The sequence below is a fragment of the Mytilus californianus genome, unplaced genomic scaffold (genome assembly GCF_021869535.1).
Source record: "Mytilus californianus isolate M0D057914Y unplaced genomic scaffold, xbMytCali1.0.p SCAF_11, whole genome shotgun sequence".
NCBI classification, from domain to species: domain Eukaryota; kingdom Metazoa; phylum Mollusca; class Bivalvia; order Mytilida; family Mytilidae; genus Mytilus; species Mytilus californianus.
In genome coordinates, this window is record NW_026262593.1 from 33,133,176 (window position 1) to 33,152,035 (window position 18,860).

At 31.6% G+C, this 18,860-nt stretch overlaps 1 protein-coding gene across 3 annotated transcripts in view; it reads right to left on the bottom strand.

Annotated features, from left to right (window-relative positions):
• Positions 1–3,923: 3,923 nt before the first annotated feature.
• Positions 3,924–18,860, bottom strand: part of LOC127719905 (CAD protein-like) — a 106,907-nt gene continuing 91,970 nt past the window's right edge. For all 3 annotated transcript variants that reach the window (XM_052226262.1, XM_052226261.1, XM_052226260.1), the window contains 6 exons: positions 16,726–16,796; positions 15,634–15,759; positions 14,584–14,739; positions 11,146–11,247; positions 8,963–9,057; positions 3,924–8,395 (listed from right to left, as the gene is read on the bottom strand). In XM_052226262.1, the coding sequence (XP_052082222.1) occupies positions 8,293–8,395; positions 8,963–9,057; positions 11,146–11,247; positions 14,584–14,739; positions 15,634–15,759; positions 16,726–16,796 (653 nt within the window). In that variant the 3' untranslated portion in view covers positions 3,924–8,292. The remainder of the gene's footprint in view (positions 8,396–8,962; positions 9,058–11,145; positions 11,248–14,583; positions 14,740–15,633; positions 15,760–16,725; positions 16,797–18,860) is intronic.

Sequence of the window (18,860 nt, forward strand, 5' to 3'; positions counted from 1 at the left end):
TTGGAGTTCATGCAACTCCATCGTTGTTTTTTTTCTATTATGAATATAGTATTTTTAAAATTATTTAAAAGAGTATTGAACACATGTTAAATGTTGAGTGTTCCCCGTTTCTTTTGATCATATTTTGAAAAAAGAAAAACACTAACTAGAATAACAAAACATAACCAAAATAACAACAAATACAAGAAAACAATACAAAAGAAAACAAAATGAAGGCGAAAGACAGTCGTCATTATATACGCTCCCTCGCCTTCTTCATTGGTTATTGATATGAGCAAACAGTACAACCGAACTGCATCATTTCTGTTTTACTCAACGGATACGATCACCTTACGTAGTATACCTAAAGTGTGCGTCAGGACTACAGTATCATCATGCGTAATTCAATTTATTTTCTCCTAATAAAAAATCTTCAATTGACCTATGCATGTTTTACATTTAGTACAAGAAAGTAATGAATGCAGCATTTTCTTGTTCATATTGTCAAATATGAAATGATATGTATTCTAGGATGTTCATCAAGCTTAAGGGGCATCTCTTAAAATTTCATTCCACAAACATAACTGCTTCAATTCTAGTCTTGGAAATTGCATATACTGTCTTTATATATATATATATATAGATGTTTTTATTGAGTATTTTTAGTTCTAATGTCATATTAAAACGCGATCAAGTACTGTACATCTACATCGAACGTTGAACTGTCAATCTTGACCAATACTCAATGCTTCAGGTGGGCACAAGAAAACTAGAGGCTCTAAAAAGCCTGTGTCGCTCACCTTGGTCTATGTGCATATTAAACAAAGGACACAGATGAATTCATGACAAAATTGTGTTTTGGTGATGGTGATGTGTTTGTAGTTCTTACTTTACTGAACATTCTTGCTGCTTACAATTATCTCTATCTATAATGAACTTGGCCCAGTAGTTACAGTGGAAAATATTTTGTAAAAATTTACAAAATTTTACAAAATTTATGAAAATTGTAAAAAATTGACTATAAAGGGATGTAACTCCTTAAGGGGTCAATTGACAATTTTGGTCATGTTGACTTATTTGTAGATCTTACTTTGCTGAACATTATTGTTGTTTACAGTTTATCTCTATCTATAATAATATTCAAGATAATAACCAAAAGCTGCAAAATTTTCTTAAAATTACCAATTCAGGGGCAGCAACCCAACAGCGTGTTGCCTGATTGGTCTGAAAATTTCAGGGCCGATAGATCTTGACCTAATGAACAATTTTATCCTCGTCAGATTTGCTCTAAATGCTTTGGTTTCAGAGATATGAGCCAAAAACTGCATTTTACCCTATGAAATAATTTTTAGCCATGTCGGCCATCTTGGTTAGCGGGCGGGGTCATCGGACACATTTTTTAAACTAGATACCCTAATGATGATTGTGGACAAGTTTGGTTAAATTTGTCTTAGAAGTTTCAGAGGAGAAGATTACAAAAATTTACGAAAAAGGGTTAAAAATTGACTATAAAGGGCAATAACTCCTTAAGGGGTCAACTGACCATTTTGGTCAAGTTGACTTATTTGTAGATATTACTTTGCTGAACATTATTGCTGTTTTCAGTTTATCTCTATCTATAATAATATTCAAGATAATAACCAAAAACGGCAAAATTTCCTTAAAATTACCAATTCAGGGGCAGCAACCCAACAACGGGTTGTCCGATTCATCTGAAAATTTCAGGGCAGATAGATCTTGACCTGATGAACAATTTTACCCCCATGTCAGATTTGCTCTAAATGCTTTGGTTACAGAGATATAAGCCAAAATCTACATTTTACCCCTATGTTCTATTTTTAGCCATGGTGGCCATCTTGGTTGATTGGCCAGGTTGCCGGAAACATTTTTTAAACTAGATACCCCAATGATGATTGTGGCCAAGTTTGGTTAAATTTGGCCAAGTAGTTCCAGAGAGGAGAAGATTTTTGTAAAAGTAAATGGACGACGGACGGCGACGTACGACGGACGCCAAGTGGTGAGAAAAGCTCACTTGGCCCTTTGGGCCAGGTGAGCTGAAAAGTAAGATAAAATCAAAAATATATAAAGCAAGTATATAGGTATGATAGGAAATAATAAAGAAAAATAAAGAAAGAAAGGGTGTTCCAAATGAGCTGATTATCTTTTATGTTGATGAATTCGGATATTTAGAAAACTGAACAAATGATAGCCATTTTAATTAAGGAAGTGAACAATTAATAACTTTAGACTCTATTCATCCCATGTTTATGAGATCTGAGACTACTATAACACATGTTATAGTAGTCTCAGATGAGATGCTTTTTTATAGTTTGCCACATCACATCGTTTTACCTACCTTGTGCATGACCAGCATCATATAATTATAACGACCTTTTCTTGTTATATATGACACAAGGTAGGGATGAATAGAGTCTAAAGTTAACATTATCCTTAGACGTCAGTTCTGCTATTTAGATGATGTATTTTCACTTATGTCCAATTAGTCAAATGTTTGCCGACTATGTTGATTGCAGGTGAAATAAAAACGAAATACCATGAATACAGCTAGGTCAGAGACATATATACACACAATGAATTGGTTTTCCTTAATTCTGTAACAGATTGCCATGGATATGTTCCATTTGACAGAGAACTATACAATTTTCCTTTACTCGATGACTCATCGTTGACAAAAATAGGTTTCCAGTTAGGTTCAGATCAATAAGAACATAGCAATATGTATTTGATGCAATCACTTCAGATATATAACTTTTGTAAAGGGTCTATAGCTACAAATCAGCATTTCAGTAATGAACAAGTGAAACTGCGTGCTAATAATGTTCACTGATGATACCCCCAGCCCAAATACTTAATGGTTGAACAGGAAGTTGTTGAGTGATGAATCTGAAAATGCATCACACGGTATAGCTGACTTCTATAAACCCTGAAATCAAATTTCAGAAATCCTTGTAGTGTAGTTCCCGAGAAAGATGCGACGAAAAATATTCATGGGACGAAGGGACTGACGGATGGATGGATAGACTGACAGACGGATGGACAGACACAGGTAAAACAGTATACCCCTTTTTGTAAAGCGGGGGTATAAAAATATGTTAAGATATTGTATGGACATCGGTCTATACGTGAAAAATGTATTGACCTTTAGATGTCTTCTGTTTTTATGTTGATGGGGTGCTGTCACATTCACCCAACCTATCTGTTTATTCAAAAGCCGACTTAACATCTGGTGATACAATGCTTGGTTCAATGCAAAACGACAGGTGTACTATTGAAAATGGTTGAATACAAATAAACAAGAGTGCACATGCTGAAATGTCTTGCCTGTTTTACGGACCATTGATTTTATGTTGAAAGTCTTAAGGATAAAGGTTTTACAGCAAGTATCATATAAACTTTAACATTTTTTAAAGATCCATGACAATGAGGTCAAGGTCAGATAAATTCTGCCAGACAGGCATGTTTACATTACAATTATTCCATACACCACATATAGTTAATCTACTGCTTATAGTATCTAAGAAACGGACCTAATCAATGATCTATATAATGAGGTCAGGGTCAGGTGAACTCCATCTGACCGACATGTAGACGTTGCAAGGAACCCATATACTAAATATAGTTATCCTATAACTCAAAATAAATGAGAAATTCACATGACAAAAAAAACTTTTTTTTTTTTTCAAGCAGTCACTGAACCATGAAAATGAGGTCAAGGACAATATGACAGACCGAAACTTATAGTATCTGCATACAAGGTATGAAGCATCCAGGTCTTCTACCTTTTGAAATATAAAACTTTACACAAATTGTTTACACCGCTGCCGACGAATAGTAATCCCTATGTCTTGCTGACTGCAATAAAAAGGATAGACAAAAATTGAAGGCTGTTATTTTTTGGGATCCAGTAAAAACAGTACCAACTATAACCAATAATATATTTATTAACATATATATAGAGAGATCATGTAGTATGCACCAATTAACCTGTGTTAGTTGTAAATATACCTATATATTATGCACAATTATAAATGAACAAACTGACAATGATGTCATAAAGAAATATATTTTGCTTGTTTTAACAAAAGCTGTAAACAATAATTAGATATACATAACACATTCATGTATCTATTATTTTATTACTATAATAGAAAAAAATTCTATATGAAATAAAAAAGAACAGAGTTCCAATGTCCCCAGCGTTGCACATATCTTATCTGTGGAAGGTCAATAACTACAAAAAAATATTTATTTTTAAAACTTTTAAAATTTTCTTGAGAGTTTTGAAGACTTGAGAGCAATTTCCGATATATTCAATATTTCCAAGGGGCATAACTCTTTAAAATTTTTGATCTGCAATTATTTTCGAAAATTTTCCATGACATTGCTGATATTAACCTTTGATATGAATTTGATAAAAAAAATCTGGCAAGAATTGTACACATGACAGCGGTAAGAATGTAATTTTCCATATTATTAATATTTCTAAGGGCCATAACTCTTTTAAAAATTATTGATCAGCACTGATTTTTGAACTTGTCCGAGACATTGCTAATATAAACCTACAATATAAATTTCATAAAAATCTGGAAAGAATTGTACACATGAGAGCGCTAACGATGCAATTTTCCATATAATTAATGTTTCCATTAGCATAACTCTTTTAAAATAGTTCATCAGCACTGATTTTAAAACTCGTCCAAGACATTGCTGATATAAACCTATGATATTAGTTTTATAAAAATCTGGCAAGAAATGTACATGTGAGAGCACTAACAAGACCAGACGTTATTTCTAATGTCCCCTGCAACGCGTTGCAAGGGGAGCAATAAACCCTTCCAAATACAGGAGATGTATTGAACAATTATAATGATGAAGTTATTAGAAGTGCCAACAACTTCCTTTTGACAACTTACTGCCTATCAGAAATTGTACAGTTTTGATTCCTCCATCCACAGGTCCTGCTATGTGGTTTGTACAAGGATCACCTGAATTTTATATTTTGATCTGACCACTGTCCATTTATTATGTTGAGTTAAAACTCTAAATATTTGTTCAAAATTAAAAAGAAGTATAAGATAACATAAATGCAACATAATTATACACTAAAAAAATTTCTACACTTTTTCTTTTCTATACAATATCTGTTTTCAGTTTTTCTTACGTTAATTCCAAATATTATGGAAAGGCAGAAGAAATTTAAATCATTAGATAACAGCACCACAAGCATAGTGATAAATTATCTGGATAAAAGATTATATTGAACTCATATAAGGAAATATATACCATACCTCAAATTTAATTTGATCCATCTAATTCATAACAAAATTGTCATCTGGAAGAATTTTATTTCTTAATAAGGGATTTTTTTCATGTTACAACTGCTTTACCAACTTCTGAAATCATAAACTAGCTTATTATATATATATAAATTTTAAATAGACTTCATGACTGAACATTTAGCACTAATGAATACATTTAAATGTGTAGAGTGGGTGGCGCATATTCGCCGTGGACACATTTTCGCCGTTTTTGCTATTTTTCTGTAAATTTCGTGTGCCTTTACCCAATACTTGCCTAAAAAGATGCTAAACGCTGTTTGTAATGTTCGAACTGTTGATATTCCTCTTTACCCCATTTCCAATGTTATTCGCACATATAAAGAAATACGCAGGTGTTTTTGAACGACTTTGGCAATTATGTAAGATTTATATGGCACGCATGCGCAGTCATAAAGTAAATATCTGTTAGAAAAATCGTATAGGAATGATCTCTCAAGCTAATTCATGTAATTGCAAACAATTGTTTTTATAATATACATCGATAATGAGGATGGTCATATCATACATTGCGGCAAAAATGTGTCCCCCATTGTACAAGAACAACTTGATTTCCTCTTGAGTTTGCGTTCATTTTTAAAACATTTAACCAATGTTTTGAAGAGAATTCTTTTATCAAACATTTTTTTCATATAGTAAACTTTCTGAAACCTACATAATAAGTTTCAAATATTCGAATGTAGGTCGGATGTAGGTGGAAATGAACGAATTTTGCGGCGAATATGCGTCACCCACTCTACCTGTAATGAACACACTCTTGACAACTGTAATCAGAAAACAATTAAACATGTTTTCAAAAAAAATAAAATATAATTATGCACCAAAAATAAACACTACAAAAAATATAAAGGTAATACAAAAAAAGTTGTAAACAATATCAACAAAGGCATATACAATGTGGGCAGAAACTCAAAACAGTAAATCATTATTTTATATCTACAGAAGTTTCTGAATGCAAGTTACCCTAACATGGAACTTGACATAAAATAATTGTATTTGGGAAAATAAGTCTGTTTAATTCTTTTTATGAAAAATAAAATTCAAAATGCATGTATATCAACTTCTCTGATCTATTAAATGCAAGTCTGGAACTAGAAATGATATATACCTTTACTACCATTTGAATTTTAGGACTAGTCTATTCAAATTACTCTGGAAGGGTAGGATGTACGCAAAATTACTTAATGAGAGTATGTTAGTTGTGGGGTATTTTGATAGTACCTTCCTTAAATATCTCACATTCATTTTAATGGAAAATTTCTTACCAAACTAAATAAATGACAGACTAATGACTAAATGCTTTCTAGGTTAACAGAAAAAGAATAAATAACCACAACAAACCAATTTTAGATATTCAATAAATGCCCAATGTAAATGGCAGTACAAGTCTTATAATTGACTAGAATGCAAATTTGAAATTTAAAATGGACTTAAACAGGGCAGCACCCAACATTCAAATGAAGTATTACAGATAAGTTTTGTAGTCATCTTTGAATATGAAGTTAGGGTAGCAGACCAAAAATATATGTGCAATGTAAAAAAAGAAAAAATAATAATTCTGAACACTTTTCATAATTATGGATCTACAGATGAAACCCTGAATACCTGTTTGAAATTATGGATTTATCAAATAACTACTGTAGCACTTTCAAAAATAGATATAAATCTGTATACTGTAAATAAAGAAATTATTTTAGGTTTTTGATAATACAAATAATGCAGCTTGGTGATTATCACAATAATAAGAACTCGAATTCTGATATCTGATACAGAAATCTGTATGCAGATTTTCCTGAGATTGCAAAAATTAATATTGCATTATTGTCTATTCTTCATAAATTGCAAGTATTACTAATTTACAGTATAACAAATTATTCATAAGTTTTACTAGCTTTTACTTGTTTAATTTGAAACTGATATTTTTCAATCTGAGAATCATCCATAAAGATGTCACATTTTAGTAAACATTTGATGATTGATATGAATGAACTTGTTAGTATCTGTGCTAGCAGTAAATTGTGTCATTGCCCTGTAACTTGAGGTTAACCTTGAGGTTAACCTTGAGGTTAAGGGACAAATAATGTAAACAAATAATGTTAGATAGTTCCACATCATAGCTTTTAAGTATCTTGTTGTCATAAATAGTATTCTATAAATCATTAACCTTTTTAAAATATAATGTCTTATTTTTCAACAAGCATTATATATGCTTTAATATAATGACCTCCTTTTTAACAGACCACACACAAGGTTTATGTTTATATATACTGAGTGCCAATAGAAACACAACACTTCATGTAATTTTATGTTGTAAAAATCAAAATATGAAAACAAATCTTATGAAGTTTAACCTATTTCTGTAAGGTTTCTGCAGACTTCTAAGGACATGCATATTCAAAGCTTAAAGACTTTTGAGTTTCAAATTGCAACCATAATGATCAAAAAGTGACACAGTTCATCAACATTTTTTCTTTCTACATTCAGTTCAATTTGATTACATTTGGATTAAATCGTGTTAGTTTTGCTTTTGATTTATTTGCAAGTTATTGCAAGTTTTGGAGTTAAAAAAAAATCATTGTTAGAAATTTTTTTTTAGTAAAATTTAGCCAAATGTTCAAAGAATGCTTTCAAATGACTATTTGTGTATTGCCATTCAAAAAGGGACAGAAGGAGGCTTGGAATATGATAAGTTGCATTTTTATTGGCACTCAGTATATATTAGTTTTAAAGTAGTTTAAATATTACAGACCACCTAATTTACATTATATGTCATCTATGAAAAAATTTTACACAAACAACCTTTCTATATGTGAGAACCCTCAGGCAAAAAGCTCATTCACATAAATCTTTTTACAGCTTGTTTACTATAAAGGATTAAGTTATATTTCTGATAATCAGAGCCTGACACAATATAATGTACATGTATGTAACCATTAGCTTCAAAGTGGGTCATTTATCAACATTTGCCAAGAACTAATGCTAATAATGCCATCCTAACAAACATTCCATTCTCTGTCTGTCTGAAGTAAGCAGCCCTTGGATCAGTATCAAAAGCAGTGCTAAAAGTGAAACATAAATAGTGTTTTAGTGTTCCCCATCTCAGTTTATATAAAGGACTAGCATATTGAATTTTTTAATTGCTATCCTTTGGTAAAGACATTCATTTGTAACTACTGTACCACAATTTCCAGATAAAGATATCTTGGAAGGTTTTGATGTATAATGAGGCAGAATTGTAAACAAAAGTTTGTCTATTTTGAATATATGAGATTAATGCTACATTTTTACAATGCTCTCAACTTGAAATTCAAAAAAAAAGGATCAGGTAGTCTCCATTTTGCTTGAGATTAGTATCTAATAATTTAATTTTTGAGGTAACACGTCTTCTGATTAGAATAAAATTATAAGGAATGACTGTAATATCCTTTCTGTCTATTTGAAATGACTTCAAAAATGTGCTGCACATTTTTAAATAAACTGCTTCGCGGGTTATTCAGTGTGCACCACATTTTTTTTATGTTATTTCTTCATAGACAGAAAAAATATTACAGTCTTTCCTTCAATAAATGATAAATTGGTTCCATATCAATGCAGGTCCAGAAAACTTTTTAAAATTAAGATATTACCTAATTTCATTATTTCTTGGTAGTGGATGCATAACAACCATTTTCTTCTTAGCTTTTGTCATCAATTCTGGTGTGACAATAAATTGTCCAAATACCTAAAATGACAATGCAGTTTTGTCACTAATTTGTCTTCGTAAAAATATATAAATAACATACATGTGATGGACTGTGAAACTCAGATCAGGAGATTGGGAAATTTTGGTCACGAGATTAGGACTCGGATCAGGAGGTTTTTAATTGACATAAATTTTGTCGTAAATGTAAACGTGTGCTGTAAAAATTGTCTTTTAAAGTGTGTTTTCTTCAACTTTCCATCCAATGTATTATGTTTATAGTACCCTTGTACTTATAAAGTTTCTCCATCTTTATATTCTACATGTTCAATTTAACATTCTTTTTTTTTAGTACGTTCTTTAAATTTTTTACTTCATATCTTTTATATATCATTATTCTATAGAACAATCATTGCAATCAGAACATTTGTTTAACTATCTGCAATTGCAATTAATTTATATTTGAATATTGAGAAACTCATATAAACCTCACACAAATGGAAGTTTTTAACGACCTTGACTGGCTATACAGTCCTTGCACGGTCGGAAAAAACCTCACACAAGGGTCATAGTTATAATATAAATTTCAATTTAAGCCTTGAAAGGAAGTATAGAACCCTCAAATAATTTTCAAATTATTATTTTTTTATTTGTCCTAAGACATTTAAAATCATTTTATTACCATCCTTTTATGATTATTTGTTCAATTTATATTTTATTTATATTGAACAAATAATTTGTTCAATTTATATTTTATTTATATTCTTTTAAAAAATTTCATTATTTAAAGGAAAGTAACTTAAAACAGGATAAATCAAGGGAAGTAACCCAATAAATACACAAAGTTTTTATTACACAACGGCAGTTAGCTTGAGCTGGGAACAGTATATCTAACGGGAAATGAATCTGATACGCTTTTCAGTATAAAATTGATAAAATCTCGGACTCCCCGAGACTTCCCAAGATTTACGGATTATGGTAGCGTCTGACTGAAAAACTATCAGAACTGCTCAACAAATAAACCACATAACTCTAATTGTAAATAAATACAAGTTTTATCATTTAGTAGATATATTTTGTCATATAAAATTACCAAAATAAGTTTGATTTATTTGATGTGAAGTGTTTTATAATAGTTTTGCAATTTGTAAATCATCGCGGCAATGGCCGCCATTTTTTTTATTACCTGGTTTGCATTCTGCACAATTCTGTGATGAAATGCTTGCGATTTTAACAAATTGAAGTGACAGAATACAAGTTTGATACACAAGCATCACTATAAAACTAGTTTGAATGACATTTAATTGATAATATCAGAAATTATTAGGATAATAGCGAGTCCGTTTTTAACACATGTCCGTTTCTGTATCGTATCTTTATTAACTATGGCACGACGATAAAATCGACTACAATCAGGTAGTGTCAAGTCCCGTCAATATATATGTTCCTGGCCTGAGGTAAAAATCGCTGATTATCAGTATGTTTGACACCCAAGCTGACAAGTGAAGCCATAAAATTATGCATGTTAATTGATTTACAGGTAAAATAAAACTTCAGGTACATGTAATGTCAGTTACACCAGATGTCTGAGATGATACATTTGGCAGAAATTTTTCATTTATGAAAAATTTTATACACAGGATTTTTTTCTCTTCAACGGGAGGTCGGGAGGAGACCCCTGAAAACGGGATTATTGTACTCCCTTCGGGAGGTTCACATGTATGAAATAAAGTTCAGCAAGTATGCTATTCTTTTGGAAAATAAACATGTTATCCTCAGATTCCAATGAAGTTTTTTTTCAGGAAAACAGGAAATTCATATTATGCTGTTTCTAAACAAATTATCTTTAATTAACCTTTTTAAATAGTTCAAATAGATTTAAAGGTCTTATCTATACTTTGCTCTGCTAGTCATCTTTTTCCCCTCGATATACATGTAGCAAGATGGATTGAGGTTTTTACCTTGAGAGCATGCCTAGTAAAAACTTCCAGGAGATTAATGCAACATTTTCCAAAAAATTGTTTGTAGGCAATTTCATCTCAATCATATACAAAACATTATCCTTGCATATCACTTATTAGGCATGCTTTAAAATTCATCTGTTGGAAGGATTATTACATATGTATATACCTTTTCAAATTCTTCTACAGATGAAAATCGTTCTTTCTGTATCCTTGTCATGTACAGTACATCTGTCTCTGGTAAGGCATCTTCTAAACAACTAAACTCTTCCTATTATCAATAGAAAATTACTTGTACAATAGAACATACATAGGGGGATAATGTCCTGCTTTTCACTCCCCCATTTTTTGTTAACTTAAGAGATATTATACAATGGAAAATGCAGCACAACATGGAATATAAGCGTAGGGAAAAAATACTATACTGCAACATTACCCTATTCCCTTGCCAACAGTGCATGTGTGTCTCTGTTTAAAATTTGATATTACTAACATGTTGGACAGGCAAAAGAATCCTGTTGATCCCTACATATACTCTGTTTGAACTGGTAGTGGAATAAAAAACACTCAGTAGGATTATTAGATGATAAAAATAAATAAAGAAAATTCCTATACATTATTTGAGTCATGATTTGATACTACTTAACCCATTACCGTATAGCGGGTTATTTTCGCGGTGTGTAAATTTTCGCAGATAGAACAAAATTCACCAAAATAAATTCCTCCAATTTAAAAGTGCACAAACAATGGTCTTGTATAAAAGTTTCGAATCTGCCAAAATAATAAATGCCAAAATATTCTGTATACCTTATTCAATCAAAATCATGAAATTTTACACCCGCGAAAATAACCCGTTATACGGCCCGAGAACACAGTTATTTCGTAGTGCATTTCTTTTAGACAATAAATTCAAATTAAAAAAATCGCACCTGCTCTATCTCAAAAAGATTTTTACAGTGTAGTGTACTACTATTGATACAAATAATATCAAAATTATAGAAACTTCTACCAGCTCTAACTCAAAATATTGACAATTCTGTGTTAAGGGGGCTAAAATTCAGTTTGACAGCTTCAGACATTCTAATTTTTGACCTTTTTTAACTGGACCAAATCACTACTTAACATAAAGATTCAGCACCCAAATTTTTTTAACATGTAATTTCATCCCCTTACTTAATAGTTCATGCATAAAATATCAAGAAATAAATTGGGAAAGTGTATCAAAAAAAAATGCAAGTTATACACTGTTCACACTAGGGACTATATTTGTAGACAACGAAAACCAAAGGACGATAACTGTGTCCTTGGACCTAATAGGATAGAATGACTTGACCAATTTTAATAAAACTTTGCATAACCTAAGTTTAGGCAATTATAAGATAGTTGGCCAAGTTTCATGGCCATAGGATATATATTATAGAAACTAGGACCATTTTAATATTGAAATTTGGTGGTTTATTTTGGACGTTTAAATCAAATATTTTCAACTGTCAAGATTTTGGCCTAAAAAATTTAAATATTGCAAAAATTTGCTTTTAAAATACTCTTGAATTTAATATAATAAGTATTAAAAGCAACGGAACACTCATTTGATTTATCAGATTTATTACAGTTATTCAAAAGTCAAATTTATATGAGCCTGTGCCTGAAAATAGAGATTTTTGAATTAAGGGAAGCCTTACATAAACATGCATTTTTTTCAACCAATTTGAAGTTTTTGAAGTTTTTTAACCATACATTATTCTTCCATATATATTAAATGTACCTTAAATGTAAAGAAAAGTTACAAAAAGCATACCACATGAGTATAAAATGGTCTTAGGCCATGTAAGACTGAGAATTATTTAGAGTCGATTTAGGTCGTAGCCCATATTTACATATAAAAATGCACACAGAGGCTATAAGAAATTGAAATTTGTTACTTTTGGCTCATTTCTATGCTAAGATGTCATGATACAAGAAGTCTAATTGCAAAAGGACTCTTGAATTCAACTTTTTTTTGCAGACAGTATGGTCTGATGACCAGTTTTTCACTTTTCAATGGAAAACTTGCATGTAGTTTTAGTCTCATTTGGCATATATTTGAACCACTTACTATCCTAAAGAAGAAAATTATGATAGCATATGAAATGAATAGGGTGTACTGATCATTGTAAAGTGGTTTTTTTTACAGATTTAGTGAAATATTTGTGATGGACTACAGATTTTATGTACAAAGCTCTTCACATTTCACATACATCAAACAGGCCGTTTAACCAGGGACATAAATACAAATATTCTGCACATTTTTTCTGTGATAATCTACTTTTCTCTAGATTCCGAGTTCACAAATGGTTAATTAAATTTGATTTAAGCATAGAAACGCAAATATCAGGAACATAAAAAGCTGTCAGATAGAAAGTCAGCATGGCTCTTAGGCATAAAATGGAAACTGCTTTAAAATGCCTATTTTAGCCGTATAATGCCAAAATGGGACATTTTAACAGAATTTCTGTCAAACAAAGATGTAAATCCTTTACTTTTATTGCGTTTGACAAATTGAAACCAGCAAACCATTCAGGAAAGTTGCCAAAGTACAGAATCTACATTTACGGAATTCATCTCTTAGGCCCGAGAACACAGTTATTTCGTAGTGCATTTCTTTTAGACAATAAATTCAAATTAAAAAAATCGCACCTGCTCTATCTCAAAAAGATTTTTACAGTGTAGTGTACTACTATTGATACAAATAATATCAAAATTATAGAAACTTCTACCAGCTCTAACTCAAAATATTGACAATTCTGTGTTAAGGGGGCTAAAATTCAGTTTGACAGCTTCAGACATTCTAATTTTTGACCTTTTTTAACTGGACCAAATCACTACTTAACATAAAGATTCAGCACCCAAATTTTTTTAACATGTAATTTCATCCCCTTACTTAATAGTTCATGCATAAAATATCAAGAAATAAATTGGGAAAGTGTATCAAAAAAAAATGCAAGTTATACACTGTTCACACTAGGGACTATATTTGTAGACAACGAAAACCAAAGGACGATAACTGTCCTTGGACCATACGGTACGTCCTTTAAGGCAAAAGAATGGCTGCAAGATTAATTAATTTGTAATTAAATTTCATTGCACTTAATAAATGTCTATTACCAATATATGGGTCTGAATGTTAGGTCCAATAATGTTCTTCTCACTTTGCTGTGGGCTTTACAAACATTCATTGTTGGTCACTGAAGCAATCAGTTGCTGACCCATTGGACTTGCCATATGATTTAGTCAATATATGTATTAGATACACCTATGAGGATGTTAGCCCAATTTGGTGTATCTAATTTACAACAAGATATAATTGTCACTGCAGAATGTCAGTTTTCCATAATTTAGGAGGGGGATCTTTCAGCAATTTGACCATATGTTATAGAAAAGCATGATAAATGCAGGGTATCCAATTTCATTTAATGACATCTTAATTATAAAATATGTTGGTTGGCTTTCAGTTCCAATTAATCTCCTCTTAGCTGATGGAATCAACTAATGCATACTACATGGTTTTACTTTAGCCATGGGATTCATGCCACAAGAGACACAAGCTGCTTTATTCAACTGTACTAACCTGTGGGATTCCCTTTTCTGCAACAATATCTTTGACACTATCTGGCATCTTAAGCATATCTGGTGACACATATCTGAACTTGACTCTGTATTGTGTCAGTAGCTTGGCCAAGGAATGTACAGTTCTACCATTCTTAAGGTCTCCAACCATTGTTACCTGAAATAACACAGCATCCATGATGATCATGTGACAAGGACCAGCTGACCTTTTAACCACTTGTATGAGTCTTTAGTGTTTCACAGGTTTTCTTTGAGTGATATTTTGTTTGAGGACCTTGCTAATGAATACCATAGAATTACTATGAAAAATACCATAATACGTCCCGTAAACGGGCGTATAAAAACAGTTGCGATGAGCTAATCTGGCTTGAACATGAATCAGTTAAAATAACCTGTGTAATGCCTTAAAGTGGCTTTCTTTCTAAAATATATATGAAGCTGTTTCGACTTTATATAGAGATGGAATTAATATTTTATGTAAAAAATATAAAAATTAAAATTAATTGGTTGATTATTAGTGTTTAACCCCACTTTAAGCAGTCAGCACAGTTGAATTTATCATGACAGTCAGTTTTTATCAATGGAGCAAGCAAGAGTACCCTGAAAGAAAAGGACCTTCAGCTGGAAAACTGGCAATACTAGTCACTTAAGTGCCAGTCTTTGTTAGAATCTGGCAATTTAGAAAAATTCAAAACATGGCAGAAAAAAAAAAACACCGACCTAAATACCCTATTTCAAAGGTACCCTCATCCTGAGTTAGAAATGGTAGGTCTTTTGTTTCTGCGTGTCTGGTAATTCGAGAAATATCTAGATAAATTTTGGTTAGAATGATAGCAAATGCATGGTTATCTCCTCTTAATTGTAAATTTCTAGTGCATTTCAACCAAATTATATCTTCAATTACCAGAACAGGGAAAGGAAACGAATTTGATACTCATGCACCATTATACATTTTGAACTTAAATGTAAAGCTGTGTGGGTTTTTGTTTGTCATGTTTTCACCACTGCCTGATTCTTAGCCAGATTGGCACTTAAGATTAAAAAGACTTACGGTTAATCCATTACATGTACCAATTTCTTCTCTGATTGTGAAGACGTCCAGTAAGGCTTGTGTCGGATGTTCTCCTACTCCATCACCTGCATTTATAACAGGCTTCCTTGAAAGCTGGGCTGCAGACTGAAGAAATACAAGAATACATTTATAGCAGGGTTACATTGAAGCTGGTACTGAAGAGAAACTAGAATAAGTGATCTAGTAGTTACAAATACTCCTCTTGCAAAAAAAATTAAAAAAAAACTTTTAAAACATTTACAAAAATTCAAATAAAAAAGAACCTATATGTTATTTTTTATAACATTGTGTTAAAATCTAAAAAGATTTGCTCAAGCCTTTTATCATTATCATATATAAACCAAAAAACAAATGGGCAGTAACTCTTAACGGTAAATGACAAAACAATTAATATTGAATTTAAGCAGTATTTCATAGTCCAAGTCATTTTCCAAAAATACTTAAAACTTTCTAAAAGATTTGGTCAAGAGGTACTTTAATTATCATCCAGACATAAAACTTAAGATCAAGGACAAAATGACAAGACATGTGTGCATACACAACCACCCCTCCTCTTAGAAGTTGGGGTGTCACAAGAAAATATATTAACAGGACTACAAGAATGCCAAGCTGCCAACTGAAGGAAAACAAGGTGACATTTATAATGTGTTTGAATTTTGTTCAACATATTTTTGCCATGATTTTCATGAAAGTTTTAGGATGTGTACTATAGAAACATGTGATATTTAGAATAAGACCAAGGGTATATAATGGAATACCTAAGTCTCAACATAACTAATTTCATATAAAGATTTAATATTGATATTGTAGTTTTTGCAATAAGTAGGAAATGTCTTTTTCATATCAATCTCAATCCAAAAATTGCAGTTTCAAGATAAACAGTCAGTGTCTATGTAAAAAAAAAATTTTCAAACATTGTTTTTTATGTAAACTTTTCACACAGAGATCTGTCTAGCATTGACACTGCCAGCACAGAAATACAAGTAAGAGCTTGCTCTAGTGAATTTTGTTACAGGTAAGAAAAACCAAAACCTATAATATATTTAGTGTAAATTGAAATCTATAACTTACAGCTATTGCTCCAGGCTTTGGATGTCTTATAACTATTACATCTGAGTAACCGCTCATTGTCATCACAGAATCTACAAAAAACATACAAATTATATCCATTATCTGATTTAAGGTAGCACTACAGTCAGAATTTTCTGACTCCAACCAACAGTCTTTAAAGATTAATTTTTCCAAAACTACTCAATGGAAATTTAAAATCTTTAACTCATTTTAAAGCTGAAATATAACTCTTTCTTAATCTATAGATAAATTTATTTTTGGTATGATTAATCTCAAAATATAGCTCATTAATTGCCAAAAAAGTGGTCTTCCAACTTGGATGAAAATGGCACATTCAGGTCAAATGGTAGTAAAAATTTGTTTTCATCCCTTTAATCAACCATTCACAATCTACAAAACCGTGTCTCAGATTTTTGATATATGCCTCCAGTAATAAGATATATTATTTTTACTGCTGGATGCCAAACCTCGTTTCACCTTTCATCTTTGGAGACCTATAAATTCATTTAGAAACAAATTATCCAAAAACTGGGACACGGTATTGTAGAAAATACTCCCTTCAATCTCATATATCAAAGTCAAGCCAAAGGGGGTACCCATAAAGTTTCTATTTTCATTTTTTCCTTACAATTCTCATGAAAAATTGTTCTGAGAAATGACCTTAAAACTGAATTTCCTCTTAAGAACCCCTATAAATGCCACATAAATACAAAAATTCCACTGGGAACACACCAGGAGTGTTCTGACACCATTACTTTATCAATAGAACCACACACATTGTGTCTTTGATGCTCTAATGCTGTAAAATTTGCATTTTGTGTGCACTGTATAACACTAACTTGGCATTTGGCGGGAGTTTGACGTCACAGATTTGACCAACATCTGTGATGTAGTAATTAAATAAAGACAAAGCTCCGCCTCTGTCCAGACAGTCTAAGATAAGAGAATAACAGGATTGGCCAGCTGCATCATAATTAATATTTAACATCATTATTCTCACTATAAAGAATAATTTTCATTTGAATTTTAAAAAGAAATATAATATGACGATGATGACTGAAATTAGCTAAAATATTAAAATTGTGCATTAAAAGACATGTCCATAAAAAGATCAAGACCATCCCCTTCTTGAAAATAGACTGTCCAACATGATTTATGAGTTTCATGGAATTAAAAAATTTCACATAAACTTAAAATTAGTTAAAATGCCTAAAATTATTTTTAAATGTAGAAGACCAAAGACGAGAAATTTATGCAGGCAGTCAGAGGCTTTCAAAGATACTTTCACACTATTTTCCATAGTTTTTTTTCATTTTGGTAGATTTTTTCCCTTTAATTTTTTCCTATTCATATCTTTTTCTTTTTCTCTGTTCTAAACTTCCATGTTTTATAAATGAGTTTTGTTGCAATGCAATGAGATATTTATCTTGTGGTCAGGGATTAACAGCTGGACACTGGTATCAACAGATGATTGACTAGCGACGCGCAGCTAGATCGGGCCGGGATGCCAGGCTAATGATTGACATATTAGCCCCTCCCAAATGCCTATATATTTAGATTAATTACATGTGCTTTTATTTACATAAGATCATTATCAATTTACTCCCTGTTGTGATATGATAATGACTTTGGGATTTTTACAAACTGTGCAGAATAATACTTACTTCAAAATTATGTGATAGAAAAAATATCTTCAAAAAATCATTGTTAGACTGTAGTGCTACCTTAAACAACTAGTTCTTGTTAATTACTGGTGCTCTATCCGTCATTACAGAGCTTACAGATTTTGGATACCAGATTTTTGGTACAAATTAAGTCAATCTGCTTAGAGGAAGGTACAGCTAGAATTTGTTTCAGGAAACTTAACTAGTAGAAAGGTATAATCAAACATGACAGAGTTTGTTCATATTCTGCCAAAATGTGGGAAAATCAAGCTATTTTCAGAAAGCAGTATTATGTGAATATAAAATGCTCCGCAGGGCGCAGCTTGATACGACCGCAGAGGTCGAACCCTGAACAGTTGGGGCAAGTATGGACACAACATTCAAGCTTGATACAGCTCTGAATTTGGATTGTGATTAAATATTTGACACAGCATAGGTTTCTGACACAGAATGAATGTGGTCTAAGAACTT